We start from the raw sequence: 17,475 nt of genomic DNA, 5'->3' as shown, positions 1-17,475 counted from the left end.
ACACACACACACACACACACACACACACACACACAGTAAAGGGGGAAACCGGTAGCTGTGTGACTGACACCCACTCACTGGGAGCTGGGCTTGTGAGAGAGGAGCTGATCAAGGGCACTCAGCCAGGTAATCTAGGAGGGCTTCCTAGAGGAGGTCCCTTAGAGACAGACCTTGTGGGATCGGTAGTATTTATTTATTATTTATTTATTATTTATTTATTATTTATTTTTGGCTGTGTTGGGTCTTCGTTTCTGTGCCAGGGCTTTCTCCAGTTGCGGCAAGTGGGGGCCACTCTTCATCATGGTGCGCGGGCCTCTCACTGTCGCGGCCTCTCTTGTTGCGGAGCACAGGCTCCAGACGCGCAGGCTCAGCAATTGTGGCTCACGGGCCTAGTCGCTCCGCGGCATGTGGGATCTTCCCAAACCAAGGCTTGAACGCGTGTCCCCTGCATTGGCAGGCAGATTCTCAACCACTGTGCCACCAGGGAAGCCCGATCGGTAGTATTTGACAGATGGACACGGGGAGCTGGAGGGCAGGGACCCAGGTGCAGCGAAGAACACCTGTGAAGGCCTCAGGCAGTGAGGAGCTCACCAGGGAAGCAGCTGCTACGGTCTGGGGTGGGGAGTGCATGGAGCTGGAGAAGGCAGAGGCAGAGACGGAATTAAGAGGCAGATTAGAATCATCCCCCCACCCCACGGCCTCCCCATCAGACGTATTCCCTTCCACCCAAAGACCATGCTGGTGGTCTGGTCTCCAAGAGACCCCCGTGAAGGAGAAACGTCCTAGGAGGGCTCTTAACTACAGACTGCTATCTGGTCAGTTTCCCCACCTGTAAAGAGAGGGCTTTCAGTGACCTCCTGAGGAACAGGATGTGGGAGTGTGGGCCGGACAGTGGGATGGAGCACCACACACTGAAACGGCGTGGGAGGAGGGGCGGGAAGGCAGACGGAGCACCCAGCCGCGGGGGCGCTGCTCCCTGTGTCGTGCAGAGCGGGTCTGCCGGAGCAGCATCCCCAGCAACGTGTGGGCGCTGGCGGTGTGCGCCCCAAACCCAGGGCAGCCTGCCTGCCACCCGCCCCCCCACCGCCAGCCCACCCCTCATCCTGCATTAAGCAATCCCCATTATCGCAAATGCCTGGCATTTTTGCCTGGTAATTCCAGCTCCCACAGCCCCGTGGGGATTAGGGCATGATTAGGGAGTGAGGAGGACTCTGGTGGGTGGAGAGAAATACCTGCAAAAGGACTTGGCAGCCTCCTTGCCTCCTGCGTCAGGATCCCGAAAGGAATCAGTGGCCAGTGAGGATGGTCCATGGGGCCTCTGGTAGCAAAGGTCATCAGCACGCGTCGCCTCCGTGCCCTCCTTGCCTCTCCACTAGTACCGTCCTCCCTGGGAGTATCACAGTAGCCCCTCGATGTGCCCCCTGCCTCTGCCTGCCGCACACCCACTCCCCTGCCAAGGAGAAAGGTCTGAAGGAAAGCTCTGAGCAGTCCTTGTCTCCGGAGAAAATGTCCCAGCCTCAGGGCCCACCGTCTAAGTCCTTCACCTGCTCTGCCTCCCGTCCTAATCCTCCCACTCTCGGGTCGCCCCCGATGAGACAAAAAGACATCCTGGACTTTGATGGTCTCTTGGCTCTCACCGTTCCTTTCAGCTGGAATGAACTTCCATCCAATTCTCCACTTGTCCAAACCCTTCAAGGTCCAGGTTAGATGCTGCACCGAGGAGCCTCTTCTAGCCCACGCTGGAAATATTAAGAGCGAACGCTTACCAAGTCCTTGTGATGTGCAGGCCCTATTCCCCGTGCTCACACTCATTACAGACTTATTGGGGGTGGGGGTGGGGGATTTCATTTTGCCAATGAGGAAACTGAGGTCCAGAGAGCTTATGTCAAGTGCTCATGGCTACACAGGCAGGAAGTGGTGAGTCGGGACTAAACTCAGGTCCTCTTGTCCCGATGCAGCTTCTTCCCTTGTGTCTATATGGCACTCCTCTTGCTTGTCCCTTCAGTACCTCTTCATTATGGGGAAGACTTCTGAGTTTCCAAACTGTCACCCCACAAAATCGCAAGCTCTGGGGCAGAGCTTCCAAGACTTGCCCCTCACCGCTCCCGGCCCTCCCAGAAGCCTGGGCCTACTGCTGCCCCCTCTTCCACCAGCAGTGCCTCCAATGGGTTAGGCCCCAGCCCCCCGCCCTGACTTCCCTTCCGGCTCAGACACAGAGACCCTGGGGAGCAGTCAGGCGGAGTCTGGACGCAACCCTACCTTAGGATTTCCCCAAACGCCCCTCCGAGCCCTGTCCCAGCTCTGGCCTCCAGGGAATTCTCGCAGCTCTACTGGAAACTCTTCTCCTTACCTGTGCTGCAACCATGTGGAACTTACAGAGAAGGGTGGAAATGGTCCTGCCAAGGCTGGCGCACCCATCACGCCCGCTAGCCATGCGAGAAGGTGAGGAAGCACTGGGCTGGCAGTGGAAGAGGCCAGCAGCTGGTGAGGGCTTCCTTGGAGAGAGGCATCGGTGTGCTGGGATCCCCTTCCCCACTGCCTCCTAGTGGAGCATCTCCTCTCCTTAAGCCAAGTGAGGGAGGCTTCAAGAAAACTCCTCGAAAGCCTGTCATGTGTGCCCTGCAGTGTGGGACGGTCCCTGACTCCCACCTGGGGACAATGACATGTCACTGCTCCCAATGGGTGGCTGGGCAGACAGGCGGCCTGAGGTGGGAAGGTCTGACTTCCAGAATTGGGGAGGCAAAGACGTGTCGGTGCTTTGCTTGGTTCAAATGTGGATCCTGCGGAAGGAAGACTCCCGTCTTTTTAAAAGGGGAAGGAGGGAGGTTGACTCCACCGGAAGCTAGATGGGGGCAGGTGCTGGGAGCCTCCATTAAGCACCAGCTTGAGGACGAGTCACCTGACTCAGGAGAGACCCCTGTGGGTGGGAGGTCCCCCACAAGAACAGGGGGAGGAGGAGCTTTCCAGTGACGAGAGTGGAGTTAGGTGTTGCCATCAGCCTGGTCTCACTGTTCGCACTGCTGGAAGAGCAGTGGAATTGGCCTACTCTTTCATCCAGAGACAAAGAAACGAACAATCGAGAGAAGGAGAATCCAAGGGGAAATACAGACGTCCCTCGGTCTCCAAGGGGGATTGGTTCCAGGATGCACCAAGGATACCAAATTCCGAGGATGCTCAAATCCCATAGTGGGGACCTCAGTATCCGCTGATGCAGAACCCACGGATACAGGGAGCCAACTGCAATAAGAAAGAACAAAGTTGCTTCCTGCTCACATCTCACTGAGGTCTCTGCTTGTTCAATAAACCGGCTCCCCCGTGCATGAGGAGGCCAGAGAGAGAGAGCAGTCAAGCCCAGGTTCAGTCTTTTGAGAGGCCACTTGACCCTAGGATATGGTTCTTAACCTTCTGGGGGAAAAGAGAGGGGTGTTGTTCCAAGATCAAGGCCATGAGGTAGGCTATAGACTCTCTCCCCAGAAAATTACACAAATGAACATGTACACAAAGATTTTAATTTAATTTGGCGGGGCGGTGGGTGGGGGGCGGCTATGGACCCTCTGAAGCCTACGCACAGTCTCCTTAGAAAACCCAGCAGCCCAGAAGGAGAGCACCACATGCGAGGAAGCAGGGCCTGCATTTCATTCTGGTAGGTCTGGCAGTGGTACCGTGGGCTCATTCTGACTTGTGGACCTGGGAGAGGGCGGTGCTGGGCTTTGCTCATCTTCCTTTCCAGATAATCCCAGGCAAGGGACGTCATGCTGCACATGTACCTATGACTTGGCTTCTAGAAAAGTGCTTTTGTAATTTGTTGGAACTGGTCTTCCCAAGCAACGCTGGGAATATTTTGATTTCTCCAGTTCCGCCCATGGCACCCTGGTCAGGAGGTTAAGTGTTTTATTGAAAAGACACACTTTTCCTTCCCAGGCTGATAAACAAGGCCACTGCAGGGAAACCGACTTCCTCCACCCGGTCGCTCAGCTGGAGAGGCCTGATCCTGGCCAAGGAAAACAAATGCATAAACATTTCAGGGACATATAGGAAGCATTTCTGCTGGACGCCTGCTGTGAATGGCCACTGGAGTTTACACAGCAAACTCCACGGGGGCCGTGGCACAGCCTGGACGAAGCTCTCCCTGCCAGCTCCTCCCTGCCGCTCCCCAAAGACCCACAGTCCGGCCACCGCTCTTCTTACCCAGCTCACGAGAGCACAAAACAGGCTCTTTAGTTGTCACCGCCAAATGCCAGTTTTGCCTCCTGCATGCCTGGCCCTTAAAGAGGAGGGGGTCTCCCTCGGGGGGAGCACGGCCCCCGAGCTGCTTGTGTCCTGAGCCCAATGGGGCGCACGGAGGCTGGGGGCTGGTTGGAACGAAGGAGGCTCCGAGTACAATTTTCCCTTCACAAGCGATTATGGAGTTTTCCCCCTTCCCACCTATCCTACCCTCAGTCTGGAATGCGACGGTCTCCACAGCCTCTGCCCACCGGAGCAGTTCAGCCAGTTCTCTCCGCACACGCCCCGCTGCAGCCACACGGGGGACCACACTCAGTCCCTCTTCTCATCCTCACCTCGGTGTCCTCCCTGGCCAAGAGGTCCCTCCCTGAAAGGTTCTTTTCCCCATATCTGCTTGGCCAGGTGTAGCCTACCCTCCAGGTCCACATGACCGTCCTCATGGGGCCTCGCAGAGATCCAGGTCGGCCCCGAGATGGGCTCCCAGGGAGCCTGAGTTTCTCCTGGTCGGCACAGCTTTCGGAGCCTGGTGCCTTAGACCTGGGGCTGATCCACAGAAGCCAGGCCAAACCAGAAGCCCAGCCAGGGACACCAGTGGGCCAGAGGGCATGGTTCGCCTGCAGAGACCCTCGTTAGGTGACGACTTAGCCCACAGGTCTCCGGGGCTCTGGGGCCCCTCCACCCATCACCATCCCCACCCCAGCCATGAGCCGGCCAGACCTCATGTTTCCTTTGCGGCAACAGAACAAATGAGGTTCGGCCCTCAGCATGGGTTTGACTCCTGTTTTATAGAAAGCCAACCATCAGAAATAACGAGTGCCCAGGGTCCTGGGCCGACCATATCAGAGGTTTGGCAAGGGGCCGGCCCCGCAGGGAGCAAGGGAGGGATGCAGAGAAAAGGCAGCAGAGGCCCCACCAGCCTCCTTCCAGGCCTTGGCAGTCACCGCTCAGCTGGGAGGGGCTGCACAGCGGCACTCTGGGTCCACAGCACAGTCCTGGGCAGGCCCTTCATGGAAGGGGCGGGGAGGTTCTGGATGCTTCTGCAGCAGTGCTGGCCCAGGTGCTGGCCCAGACTTGTCCCTGAGGCCCAGGGCTCAGCCGTCACCCCCAGCGATGTGTGCTGGAGCCATGGGGCTCACCCACATGGAGGGTCACAGGATGGGGTCTGAGCCGTTCCAGTTCACCGATGCCCCCTTCCACCTAAGAGCAGAGGAACAGAGAAAGAGTTACAGCTGCAGGGGCCACACAGGAGCCAGCTCCTGTCCTCACTCACCGGAATTCCTCTCTCCAGGCCTTCGAGGATTTCAGGTTCCAACGTGCCCACCTCACCCCTCCACACTCACAGACAAGCCTACACACCAGGCCCCTACAAAACAAACGCACCTAAACCCCTCAAATGAGGTGCGCGATCTACACGCATCTGAATCCAGCCACTTTCCAGGGGTGCCTGATGGTGGCACTTTAAAGGCACATGGGGGGCTTCCCTGGTGGCTTAGTGGTTGAGAACCCGCCTGCCAATGCAGGGGACACGGGTTCGAGCCCTGGTCCGGGAAGATCCCACATGCTGTGGAGCAACTAAGCCTGTGCGCCACAACTACTGAGCCTGCGCTCTAGAGCCCGTGAGCCACAACTACTGAGCCCACATGCCACAACTACTGAACTCCGCACACCTAGAGCCCGTGCTCCACAACAAGAGAAGCCACCACAATGAGAAGCCTGTGCACCGCAAAGAAGTAGTAGTCCCACCGCAATAAAGAGAAAGCCCACGCGCAGCAACGAAGACTCAACACAGGCAATAATAAAAACAAATACATAAATTTAAAAAATAAAAATAAAAATAAAGACACATGGGAAGACCTAGATATGGAGACATCCTGGAGGGTTCAAGGCACGGAAGGAGGTCCAGTTGCTGGAGCCCAGAAGGGTAGGCATAGGGCATAGGGAGCCAGCGGGAGCGGCACCACATGGGACCCAGGAGGCCTTGCAAGGATTCTGGACTTTGCTCTAAGAACCGCTAGTGAAGGGCTGTGAGTCGTTCAGTAAAGCACTGATTTGCCTTTTTAAAAAATTACTTTATGAAGCCTTAAGAAGCACTGAGTATAATTAAACAGGAGTCCAGGGTTAGACACAATTTAATAATAGTTCAATTCCAAAATTAAAGTTATTACAAGTGCTGAGACCAGCACTTGATTTTAATACATGGAACTAGTTTTCTAAAACAACTCAGAGGAATCATTTATAGCAGATGGAATATTTCTGAAAAATCTGGCATTAGGCGTATCATACATAGACGTACATCCTAAGATTATACAAACTAGGAAACAGATGTTGCACGCCTCAACAGCAGTACTGGAGCACGGAGTTTGAGACTGGGGTTTAGAAACGCTTCCCAGGGTGTGGGGTTTGGGGAGGGAGCAGACATTTTCAAAACCTGAAGTTTTTCTTCAGGACTGAAGTCAAAATTGTAACTGCCACAGAGGAGGAAAACAGGGATGCTTTTACTTTACTTGTACATCTGCGTTGGAAAGTCCAGTACAGGCAGACCTCATTTTATTGGGCTTTGCTTTTCGCTCTTCACAGATACTGTGTTTTTTTTACAAATTGAAGGTTTATGGCAACCCTGTGTCAAGCAAGTGTATCGGTGCCATTTTTCCAACAGCATTTGTTCTCTCTGTGTCTCTGTGTCACATCTGAGTAATTCTCGAAGCAGTTCAAACTTTTCCATTATTATTAAATTTGTTATGGTGATCTGTGATCAGCGATCTTTGATGTTATTATCGCAGACAGATTACAACTCACTGAAAGCTCAGATGACAGCATTTTTAGTAATAAAGTATTTTCTTTTTTTTTTTGAAAATAAATCTTTTTTTTTTTTAAGTTATACAATTTTTTTAAATTTATTTATTTATTTATTTATTTATTTATTTATTTATTTATGGCTGTGTTGGGTCTTCGTTTCTGTGCGAGGGCTTTCTCTAGTTGCGGCAAGTGGGGGCCACTCTTCATCGCGGTGCGCGGGCCTCTCATTATCGCGGCCTCTCTTGTTGCGGAGCACAGGCTCCAGACGCGCAGGCTCAGTAATTGTGGCTCACGGGCCCAGTTGCTCCGCGGCATGTGGGATCTTCCCAGACCAGGGCTCGAACCCATGTCCCCTGCATTGGCAGGCAGATTCTCAACCACTGTGCCACCAGGGAAGCCCCTAAAGTATTTTCTAATTAAGATGTGTACATTGCTTTTTAGACATAATGCTATTGCATGCTTGATAGACTACAGGATAGTGTAAACATAACTCTCATATGCATTGGGAAACCAAAAATTTGTACGACTTGCTTTACTGCACTGGTCTGGAATGAACCCACAACATCTCTGAGGTCTGCCTGTATCCCTGAGATTGGACCTGCTGCAAGAAGGGAGTGAACAGGTTCTCCCAAAGTAAGGCTGCTGCATTTCCCAATCTAATGCTTAGAAGAATCACGAAGTTTCAGTAGTGGTTCGCCATAAAGCCAACGTTCTCCATCTTCATGAATAACCTAGACCCCCACCGAATTTCTCTCTATTCCTTCCTCAGGCTTCTGCTCTTTGTCTTTCTTCTCGCTTGTGCCTTGCTTCAATGGCCGCATCAATGTCTCTGATTTTTAGGTCGAGAGAGACGGCCTTGCAGAGGCAGTGGGATTCATACTCTGTTCTGTTCTTTCAACCTACTTTCCTCCTGATTACAGGCAACTTCTTGGTCTCTGTAAAGACTGTATGACCCCCTGTTGAGTATTTTGCATATTTTACACCATTCCATTTCCCTTCAAGTGAGCAAAAAGATCTGTCATTTGGAGAAGAAAAAATCTTAGTGGTAATTCTGTGCAGGAGTAGCATGGGAGACGATGTTTGCATATAGCTCGTTTTGGAACAATTGATATGTGCGTTCTCTTCCTAGCTCCACCCACGGCGCTGTAAGGACAAGCCTTCCATAACCACTGGGGAATGTGAGAACATAACAGTTGTCATAGTCTAGACACAAGGCACAGCCCTGCCCTATGTTGTGCACGCCAATCAACATCCCAAGAAATTTTCATCTGGTCCACATATGAATGCTGGAGTGCATCTTCTTGTTGAAACACTCAGCAAAAAAGGCTGAGATGGGTGGATGATGGAAAAGTTGCTCAGCCCTGAATGTTATACTGTTTCAAGAAACTAGTCCCTCTAAAACTAGCTCTCTGTTCTCTTCCGTGTCATTTGGTAGTGCCTCATGAGGCTGCAAGGTCTCACCCAAAATGCAGTTGTATGGCTTTTCGGCAACTGATCCTTTGCTTCCTGCGTGAAAGTCTGAGAGCTACCATTTGACCACCTGAACCATCTGGTCCCTGGGATCCTTCTGGTCACAGATACTCAGAGGCAGGTCTGGATGTGCAAAAAGTTCGCATATATTTCTAGAAGGGGGCTTCTCTCAAGAGTAATTGTTGGAAGAACTACCTTAGTAAGATCCATTCCAAGCCTAACCTGTGATTAGAAATGTGTGATAACCTCTCGTGCTCATCCATGAGGCAGACCCTGCCTCTGCTTCATCATCAGTCATATCACGTGCATCCATATGGTCAGTATCACTTGTTCTGTTGGATGTGGAAGAATTAAGTGATTCTTTGGAACCCAGGTGCTTTAGACTGTTTCCTGTGTGTCAGCAGATCTAGAGGAATCTATTAGACGCTTTGGGGTTGAGCCACTTTGATAGAACCCATCAGCATCATAGCATTCGTCACTGCTCGAAGGAGAGATACTGGGATGGTAGGCATCTGGAGACAACTTGGCAACCCCGGGAGAAGTCAGGCTGCTCCTGGGTGGTGAGTGCCCATTGCCTGCACTTTTGGTGCTGGACCCTGATGATGCCTCAGGGTAGCCAGTATAGGTTCAGCTGGTGGGGAAGACACGTGCAGCTCTGACTTGCACAACTGAGCAGGTTCGGGAGGTAAGGCGAGCTGGGAAGGCACTGAGATAACCACAGGTTCCAAGGGAGTAGGTGGACCTACAGCATCTACTGGGTTAACAGCACTTTAGCAACCTGTAGCAACATAAGGCGAAGCCTTAGTGATTGTACTGTGCAACCTGAGGTTTTCAGTTTTCTTGCTCTGTTCCTCATTGTTGCAGTTTTGAAACACATCATTAAAAAGCTTTTACAGTAAGTCCCCTACATACGAACCTTCAAGTTGCGAACTTTCAAAGATACAAACGTGCGTTCCATCAACGTCAGGCATGAGTGAAACTGCAGCTTGCCCTCCGTCTCCTATTGCTGACGATCCTTCAGCGCTACCATCTCCCACCTCCTCTCCCTCCTCCAGTCAGTAACTCGTCTTGCCTGTTCACTCGATGCCAGCCTCTGTGTGCCAGCTGTTGTACTGCACTACTGTACTTTCCAAGGTACTGTACTATAAGATTAAAAATGTTTTCTTGGGCTTCCCTGGTGGCGCAGTGGTTGAGAATCTGCCTGCCAATGCAGGGGACACGGGTTCGAGCCCTGGTCTGGGAAGATTCCACATGCCGTGGAGCAACTGGGCCCGTGAGCCACAACTACTGAGCCTGCGCGTCTGGAGCCTGTGCTCCGCACCTAGAGAGGCCGCGATAGTGAGAGGCCCGTGCACCGCGATGAAGAGGCGCCCCCGCTTGCCGCAACTAGAGAAAGCCCTTGCGCAGAAACAAAGACCCAACACAGCTAAAAATAAATAAATAATAAAAATAATAAAAATAAAGGAATCCCTTTTTAAAAAAAAAGGTTTTTTTATTTTTGTATTTGTTTGTTGTTTTTTATGTATTATTTGTGTGAAAAGTATTATAAACCTATTACAGTACAGTACTATATAGTCGACTGTGTTAGTTGGGTACCTAGGCTAACTTCGTTGGACTTAACGAACGCACTCTTGGAATGGAACTCGTTCGTATGTAGGGGACTTACTGTCCTGTTAAGATTTGTAGAGGAGTATCAGCCTCTGTAAGTTTCCTATCAAAATCTTAGACACTAGGGACACATCCTGAATCCAGACATCCAGGGGTGGAAGATGGAAGGGAGGGGAGTAACATTCCCGCCCACAGCCTGGCTCCAGACAGGCACCAGGGACGCAGGTTTGCAAAGGCCAAACTACTGCCCAGACCAGTTTGGATTCTTGCCCCCAGTCATGGAGAGAAGGATGGGGAAGAGTCAGAAATAGACCAGACTTCCTGTATCCCTATAAGATCCACCCTCAGCCTGGCCCACAAGGCCCTTCCCTTATCGCTCTCCGTCCCTCGCAGCCTTACCCTCCCCATACTGTCAGGCAGACAGAAGTTCCTCCTGTGAGCTCCCAATGTGACAAAACAGGGTTTGGCTTCAGTGCAGGGGTGAGTCATACTCACCTGCTGCTAGACGCCCAGGTCACACCAACAGTCACCGAGTCCTAAGGTCAGGCTGGGAGGTTTATGCTACCTGTGAGGCTTTTCACAGAGGTAACTAACCTACCCAATCCTGGACTACAGGTGCTGAGGCAGGGAGAGTATTAGAAACACAGAAAGAAGCAGTTCACAACTACAACAGGAAATCGTTTTGAAAGGGCTGAAATGCTGGGATACTGTGCTTATTTAGGGGATGAATGGTTCCCCCCACAGGAAAGGTTCTGAAAGTCTATGGATCAGTTACAAGGATGAAAAAGAAGAACTTTGCATATGCAATTAGGGGCTGATAGAGAAAGGGGAGGGATGGAATGGACCGGTTTCTGAGTGCAGAGGCGTCGTCAAGGCTCACTCAGCTATGCTGATGTAGAGGAGGCTGAGGGTGTGAGAGTTTAGAGCAGCGTTTCTCAACCTGGGCACAGCGGACATTTTGGTCTGGATAATTCTGTTGGGGGTGGGAGGAGGGCTGTCTTGTGCATTGTAGGACATCTGGCACCCTCCCGCAAACGAGTGACAACCAAAAATGTCCCCAGACTTTGCCAAATATCCCCCGGGGTGCAAAATTGCCCCCAGTTGAGGACCACTGGCTTCGGGGTTGAGCTCAGTGAAGATGCCGTGGTCCCCAGAGCTGAGGTCAGCTCAGCGTCATGGGCAGGCCCATCTCTTGCCCACGACTGAATCCCTTTCTTCCCCAGCAGCCATCACTGCATCAGAGCAGCAGTTACCTTGACTTCACAGATTTTCAACATGATGCCTTGCTGTATCAGCAAGGAGAAGAGGGCAGGCCTGGTTTTAAAGCCACCAGAGCTGACCAGTAGAAATACACCCAAGAACTCCTCTTACTCACTTTGGATTTCCAGACAAGTATCCTGTGTGCAAGTGTCCTGTCCTACGCGTCAGCTGCTGGCAGTCAGGGCAACTATAGAATGAGCCCCAAGGCTGTCTCTCACCTGCGAACCTGGCCGGTGCTGCGCCCTCCACCTGGAAGGACCATCCTCCCTCTCCACCCCTCCTCCTTCAGGGTCAGATCCAGGAGCCCTCCTTCCGGAAGTATCCTCCCTCAGCACTGCTGTCAGGCTCTCCCCGGCCATGCTGTCATGGGGTCCCCCTCTCCTGCTAGACTGTGAGCCCCTAAAGGGCAGAGCTGGCCTCCATCCCCTCAATGACCTCTAGCTCCGTGTTGGGCTCCCAGGGATGCCGCTGAGTGAACACAGCCCCTGCATACGCCCTGCCCCTCCTCAAGCCCAGGCACCAGAGGGAAAACCTGAGTCTTCATCACACTTCACTCTCCCTCCCCTTTGACCCCGGTGGTCACCGAGCCCTGTCCATGGCCCACCCCCACTCTCTCGTCCCTTCCCCTCTGCCTCCTCCCATTCTTCCTCCTCCCCCCACTTGCCTGTGCGCCCCCTGAGGTCTCCAAAGGAGAGGGAATGCTTCTACATCTCCTCTCGACCTCATAACAGCTCAGGGAAGGCACTGTTTTGCCCAATTGACAGATGGGGAAACTGAGGTCCAGACAGAGCCAGCCCTTCTAGAGGTCATGCCACGTGACGGCAGCAGAGCCAGGACTCAGCTGGGGTCCCCAGACTCCTGCTGGGTGCTCCGCTCCGCATAGCGGCGTTGCACGTGCCATGAACAAGGAGCACCAGGGGCAGCTGTGCGTGTGGGGTGCAGGGAGGGAACTCACAAGAGGGGGTTGGGCAGTGGGAGCACCAGGAGCCCTCTCTCAGTGGGTGAGGGGCACTGTGAAGAGGGCATCTAGGCAAGAAGGGTGTCAGCAGAGGCGTGAAGGCTGGGGCCGACTCCTCAGGCAGGCGGGCGAGCAGGTGAGGGAGGTAGGCGCGCGGCTCCAGCCCCTCAAAGGCACCGTTCCCAGCTGAAATTACATTTTCCATTTTTTGCCTGAGCCTCCAAACAGAAACATCTGTCGCCCAGGCCCAGGCCCCGGTTATGAGTTCTTTCCTCTTTTCTCTGGCCTGTTGACAACCGTTTCATTTTCTCCCATTCTAGCGAGGCTGGAAGCTTGAGAGAGGTCAGTGTGTGTGTCTTCTTCGGAAATGACCATAAATGAGTCTTTTTTTTTTTGCTGAGTTGGTTAGAGAACAGAGGAGGGAGGAGGCTGGGGGACAGACACAAGCAAAGGTAACAGGAGCTTCTCTGAGGTCGAGGTGTGCGTCACACCAGAGAGTGGAGACAGCACGGGACCCGGGGATGGTTCAAATTAGGATGCTCTTCTCCAAAGGCAAAACTGGCAGTCTGGTCTTGTGTAATGTCACCATGGCAACAAAAGCAGGTGGCGGGAAGTCACACTGCCTGCTCAGTGACCTTCCACTGGGCTGGGACAGCACCGGCCTAAGCTCCAGGCCCTGAACTGCTCTTGACTCGAGGTGTGTCCTGGCGCCAGACCTCCACTCTGGCGACCCCATCTGGAGAAGGAAGGGCCATATCGGGCGGTGTCCAAGGGCCTTTCTGTGGATCCCAAGCAGGTTGCCAGGTGGCCAGGGATGTGGCGTGCTCCATGCGGGTTAGCGTGAATGTCAGAGGTCCTTATGGGGCAACAGAGCTGGTTTTGAGGGCAGGCGGCGCATCTCTCCCTGGATTAGAACAGAGTTGATTCTGAACTTGACTTCTATTCGACTGTGAACTCTGAGAGCAAGAAGCGAGTCTTATCCAGCTGTTTCTTCCATGGAGTCCTGTCCAGGGGTTCCGTGAGGTTGAAGTGATGAGAGGGAAAGCCCCCCAGCCCGCAGGTTGGCCTACGCTGCCATGAGCGCTCAGCTGCCTTTCAGCGGGTGCTTGGACTCTGATTGGCCTTGGAAATGACCTGAGCTCGGGCCACACGCCCTTCCTGTCAAGGCAGCAGGACTTATCCCCCAACAGGCAGGGCCCCAGCTTTATCGGGTCTCACTGACCTTGAAGGCTACTTTCCCAAGTTTCTCCCTTTGAGCTGTTTGAGAATCTGGGATGAAAACAATATGCAAAGCCTTTGTAATCCAACCCCTCGGAACAGGATTCCAGGAGGCTGGGCCTGCTGTTTCCCATTACAGTGGGGTATGTTATCTGATGGGTACAGAGCGGGAAAAACCCTGCGTTCCCACTATTCACTCACCCATTCAGCTTTCCGGGAATGATGCTGGGAAAAGTCTCACCGTGTTAACTGCTCAGATGGACCGAGCCATCAAGGCGGAGCAAGTGATGGGGGGAGTAGAACTGGTTTCAGCAAAGTCCATGCAGGGGATGCAGCACTCAGACCTGGGGGGAGCGGGGGGCAGGGGGCAGCCAGCGGAGCCAGGAAGAAAGTACCCCTGGTCTGGTATGTTACAGCAGACCAGATGCTGGAGGGTCAGCACCTCACTTGACATCTGACTCTCAGAAGGCAGCCAGGGAGGGTGAGGGAGAGGTAGGCACCGCCCTCACCAGCCACCAGAACATCAGTTCTCACAGTGCCGTCCCAGGACAGCAGCACCAGGAGCCCCTGGGAACTCGTGAGAAATGCAGATTCTCAGGCCTCATCCTAGACCTACTGAGCCAGAAGCCCCAGGGGTGGGACCCAGCAATCTGTGTTTTACCACACCCTCCAGCGGGGATGCCCGCTGAAGCCTGATGATCACGCTCTAGCAAATCTTCCCAGTGGGTGGCCGTAGACAAATACAGACGTGCTGGACCATTGATCCCCTCAGCCATCAGGGAACTGGGCAGAGTCTGGGTCAACCAGAGTCCCCAAGCCAGTTGTCCCTAACCCTGTGTGTTGCCCCAGTACGATGATTTGCTATCTGTGACGAGGACTAGGAAGCACTGCTGGAGGAGATGCCAAGGCTCAGCCTTGCCCAAGCTCCTCCCACGACAGTGAGCAGGGACAGACAAGGGCAGGTCAGGGACTCAGCCTGGACCGCCTGCCCCAAGCCGAGGGCTCGCCCCCTGATGTGTGCAGCCTCTCCAGATCATTTCACATGCCGTCATTTCACTGGTTCATTTCATGGCACATGGCCCCGGGGACAGGGGGTAGGTTCTGGGAGAAGGGACAGCTGACAGAAGAAGAAGAGGTGCTCCGGGCCCACGTTCACACTCAGATGTCTCTGGACTGAGCTCCCTGACAGACTAGAGCCCCAAGTCATTCTCAGGCACTTGCCAATTAGGGCTGAGCCCAAGAAGTCCAATCCCCGGGCTCCTGGGAGGTGCCTGGTGAGTCGAGTCCTGCAGCAGAAGCATTCTTGGGGAAAGAGGAGTTACTCCAGACGGGGGCAGGTGGAGAGGTCCGGGGCGGTGGGCCACCCTGGGGAGGGGCACAGAGATAGATGCAGGCCTTCAGCGAGGGGTCCCAGGGGTCTGGAGGGGGGTGGAGCCTATGCCCAGGGTGCGGTCCAGAGCCCTGCTGGGCAGGTTCTCCTGCAGGAAGGATGCCCTGTGGCCTCCCACCCTGTCCTGCAGAAGGTGCCAAGGCCGGTGTCACCTCCTTCCCCCACGCAGCCCTTCTCTCATCACTCTGAATGAGTGGCCCTTTGTACATGAAAGGAAAGCGACCTGCATGTGCCTTTAATCCTGCCGATGAAAGAAACGCCGGCACGTGACCCCACAGGAATGCTCCGTCCCTGGCCCAGTGGGCGGGCAGGTGGACAGATGAGCAGGTTGACGCGTGGGTGGGGCGTAATGAGGATGTCACGACGTCTCCTCCACGTCCGCTCCCTGGGGACACAGTCCCTGGGGACTGTGTATGTGGAGTCCTCTTTCTCTCTTTGGCTCCATTCAAGGGCTCACTTGCCCGTGGGTGGGCAGCGGCCCTAGGCTCCAGGGGAGCCCGCTGGATCTCAGGTGGTCAGAGCCGCAGGGCCCCAGCCATGGCCTACATCCTCCACCCCAAACCCCACCATTTCACAAACAGGAAAACAGAGGTTCCGCCCGAGGTCACAGCGAGTCAGGAGCGGCTGAGACAATGTTAACGAGAGCGGTTCTCGGTGCTCGGTAATGTCCTGGGCGCTCTTCACAACAGCCGTGTGAGACAGGCACAGCCATTGCCCCCATTTTACAGATGACAAAGTGAGGTACAGACAGGAGAGGTCCGATGGCTCCCAGCCAGAAAGCGGCAAGGCCAGGATTCAAACGCCAGAACACACGCTCACCACACTGGCAAGTTCTAATGCTTCCCCACTGGAATCCAGGTCTCCTCCCTCCCCCCGCCTGCCCCTCCTTCCCACTACACCCTGAGGCCTCCAAGTCACCACCCAAAGGCTTTGTGATTCCCCAGGGCTACAACTGCCAGCCAGCCCACCGGGGTGCTGCCCCAGCCCTGGGCCTGGTCAGAGAACTCCTATTCACCCGCCTCCCCTGGCCTGAGCCTCAGCTTCCCTTAAAGACTGAGGGCTGGGTGAGAGGAGCCAAGGACCCCCGCCGGCAACCCCACTGCCTCTGGGGCACCTCCACTCAGTGTTCAGAGGGCCGCACCCGCACCCGCACCCGCAGAAGGACCGGGGCTGCTCCTCCCGCATGAGGGCCGCTGTTCCAGGAAGCCACCTCCGAGCGCACCCTGGCTGGGCCGGGTCCTCCCGCCTTCCGATCCTACCCGAGCTCCACCGCCACCACCAGGTAACCTCACTTGCTCTTCCTCCTGTGGGCCTAACAGCACTCAGCACATCTGGCATCTGCTGCCTGGAACGAGGAGAGCTCTCAAGAGGCACCAGCTCACCTCCCACCCCCTGCCACGGGGCATCCTAGGAAGCTATCTGAAGACACGGCATCTCGCAAATCACACACGTCTCCCTGGGCCATGGTGACCACAAAATGCCACATACAGACAAGCCCCAAGCACTGTGTCTTTCCAGTCTGCAGGGGTCCTACCGGCCCCTCACCACACCCCTCCTAGTTGGGACAATCCAGGAACCCATGCCCCTTCCTGCAGGCCGCTCCCAACCACTGCACCTCCCAGCCACTCAGGCAAGGCTCCAAAGCCAGAGACGGGCCTGACTCACTTGGTTCTGATGCAGAGCTCCAGGGGAGGAACGAGGTCGTTGTCTCTGTCCTCGGGGACGGTCTGGGTGGTGTCTGGGGAGCGGGGAGAGAGAGGCCCACGCTCATCAGCCCAGGGCCGACGTTCACCCCAAGGTCAGCACCAACAACCCTCCTCCTGGGACCTGACTCTTCTGGTACCTGCCCCTCTTCTCTTATTTGGACCCTCCCTGGTTCCTGCCCATCGGTTCTGACCTGGACACCACGGGTGTCCCTGCTCACTGGCCTCCCACCTCCAGTCTCCACCCCACCCTCCTACCTCCTTCCAGCTACCAGAATAATTCTTTCTAAAAACATGTCTTATCCCATCATTCCCCTGCTCCAAAACCTTCCATGGCTCCCCATTGCCTGGAGAATAAAACCCAAACTTGTTGCCGTGATACCGTCTACTACGTAGTCTCAACCTCACCTTGTACCCTTAAGGCCATCAGTTTCTCAAGGCCCAGCTCTGGCCCCCTCCTGCAGGAGGACCTGCTCACACTCCCCCTCTGATCCCCCAGTCTGCATTGTTCTCTGACTGCCCTGACTGGGCGTGCTAAGGCCGGCGTCCCCCACCGGTCTGGAGGCTCCCCCGGGGACGGACAGGGCAGGCGGGGAGGCGGCGCACCGATGGTCAGCCTTATCTGCTCCTGCTGGTTGGCCAGGCCGTCGTAGTAGTAAAGGTCAAAGAGCCTCTCGGTCCTCCAATCTCGCAGCAGCTCCAGCTGCAGGCTGAAGAGGACGCTGAAGTGGCTCTCACTGCACACCACCCAGATGGGGAACCTCGGGGTCTTCAGGAAGCAGCCGACCTGGACGAGGGAGAGGGAGCAGACAGAGACACCTAATACAACGCGCCATCCCCAGGGAAGC

At 54.6% G+C, this 17,475-nt stretch overlaps 1 protein-coding gene and 1 pseudogene across 2 annotated transcripts in view; both read right to left on the bottom strand.

Annotated features, from left to right (window-relative positions):
- Positions 1 to 3,490: 3,490 nt before the first annotated feature.
- Positions 3,491 to 17,475, bottom strand: part of MINDY4 (MINDY lysine 48 deubiquitinase 4) — a 120,346-nt gene continuing 106,361 nt past the window's right edge. The window contains exons 16-18 of the mRNA XM_082471816.1: positions 17,234 to 17,414; positions 16,590 to 16,662; positions 3,491 to 5,421 (exon numbers count right to left, since the gene is read on the bottom strand). Of these exons, the coding sequence (XP_082327942.1) occupies positions 5,373 to 5,421; positions 16,590 to 16,662; positions 17,234 to 17,414 (303 nt within the window). The 3' untranslated portion in view covers positions 3,491 to 5,372. The remainder of the gene's footprint in view (positions 5,422 to 16,589; positions 16,663 to 17,233; positions 17,415 to 17,475) is intronic.
- Positions 7,428 to 16,581, bottom strand: LOC309665440 (oxysterol-binding protein-related protein 9 pseudogene; annotated as a pseudogene). The gene has a single exon. The product of its transcript is annotated as an oxysterol-binding protein-related protein 9 pseudogene (transcript).

The sequence above is a fragment of the Balaenoptera physalus genome, assembly GCF_965194825.1.
Source record: "Balaenoptera physalus genome assembly, chromosome: 8".
Lineage (NCBI taxonomy): Eukaryota > Metazoa > Chordata > Mammalia > Artiodactyla > Balaenopteridae > Balaenoptera > Balaenoptera physalus.
Note: the sequence above shows the minus strand (reverse complement) of the source record. Positions and strands in the feature narration are given on the sequence as shown.